At 45.2% G+C, this 1426-nt stretch overlaps 1 protein-coding gene across 1 annotated transcript in view; it reads right to left on the bottom strand.

Moving 5' to 3' along the window:
- Positions 1-643: 643 nt before the first annotated feature.
- The window catches only part of LOC104521341 (fatty acid amide hydrolase), a gene marked incomplete at its 5' end in the record, with an annotated part of 12939 nt that continues 12156 nt past the window's right edge, over positions 644-1426 (bottom strand). The window contains 2 exons of the mRNA XM_010163305.1: positions 644-754; positions 1315-1402. Coding sequence (XP_010161607.1) covers positions 644-754; positions 1315-1402 — 199 coding nt within the window. The remainder of the gene's footprint in view (positions 755-1314; positions 1403-1426) is intronic.

The raw sequence follows: 1426 nt of genomic DNA, 5'->3' as shown, positions 1-1426 counted from the left end.
CTTTGTGCAACAGTTAGAACTGACCTTACATTGGTTCCATTATAAGGGACAGAAGCACAATGACACTTCCATAGCTACAGGCTTTCTATTTTGCTCCGAGGGACTAAGTAAGGGGCCAAAACACACTTTACCTAATTGCAGGTGTGCTAAGATCCTCATTCCAAGGGAGCTAGGCATTATTTGCTGCCTCTCCCCCTCAAAACAATACGTTTGTTATATCCTGGAGCAGGAGGAGTTCTGTCAGAAGGTTTAAGGTCTAGAGATTGTACCTTTCCATGCACTGTAGTATGAACTGTCCACATGCAGTCCTGCAGATGCAATTGTCTTCCATCTTTAAACAGGACCCCTACATGGAAAGAAGTTGCAGAAGATAGTTGCAGCCTCCCCTGTTGGCAAAAACACAGCAAGGAACTAGCTAGCACAGTTGGTCTCCCCAGTATAAACTGGACCATCCCATAACAAACAGGGAGCAGAAATGATGTCTCTCAGCATCAGTGCCTGTTTATATCAGTGTTCCTCCCCATTCCTCAAATGGGCCTGCTACTGAGCCTTATTCAGATGAACATTGAAAACAAGTCCGCTCTAATACTTGGTCAGGTCAGACTAGGGAAAAGAAGACTTGGTCCCTATCTTGGTCACTCCATCATGCGAGGATGTCATAATAAATGGATGGTTTTTTGGTCTGGTAACGGAACTGCTCTAGCTTCAAGCCAATCCTCAGAAGAACAGCTTCATCCCACCATTTTGCCATGACCTGGGAGAAGAGGAGAGAGGTAGAGAGAGAAAAAAGGAGGGGGAGGGAAAAAAAAAAGTAGCATCATCACATACAGATGCTCTTGAAAGCCATGAAAAACATCTCTTCCCCCCCCCCCAGAACCTAAAGGACACATGATTTTCCTTTTTACCCCAGTTAAGTATGGCATCACTGCATTGGGCAGGTATGTGACCTTTAATTACAAGACATGGACCTTTCATTTATATGAGACCCATTTCAAGAGGGAAGGACTTAAAGGAGTTACAGAAATGAGAAGTAAGAAAAAGAGAGGAAAGAATAGTGACAAATACTGGGTACTGATGCAAGTAGACAGGGAGACAAGAAAGATCTGTCTCCCAGATACCTGAAGAGTACCTCTGCCATTCAGGAGTCAGTTACTCTGAGGCAAATCTCTTCACCCACAAGTTAAAACTTTCATTACCAGTACCTGCCGACTCCTAAGTGTGCTGTGTGAAACAGCAGGAACCTGGTCATAGTGCTTTAGGACAGAGCCAGCTGAGACTTTTGTGACCCAGCATTCACAAAGAGCCAGTACTCACCTGGAGGCTGATGGGAAGCCCAGCAGTAGAATATCCAATGGGCACCACAAGGCCTGGAATGCCAGTGAAGTTACCAAGCTGCATGAACCTGGGGGAAAAGCTGTTGTTAGCA

The sequence above is a fragment of the Antrostomus carolinensis genome, unplaced genomic scaffold, assembly GCF_000700745.2.
Source record: "Antrostomus carolinensis isolate BGI_N321 unplaced genomic scaffold, ASM70074v2 scaffold42582, whole genome shotgun sequence".
In the NCBI taxonomy this organism is placed as follows: Eukaryota; Metazoa; Chordata; class Aves; order Caprimulgiformes; family Caprimulgidae; genus Antrostomus; species Antrostomus carolinensis.
This window is presented reverse-complemented; position numbering and strand designations above follow the sequence as displayed.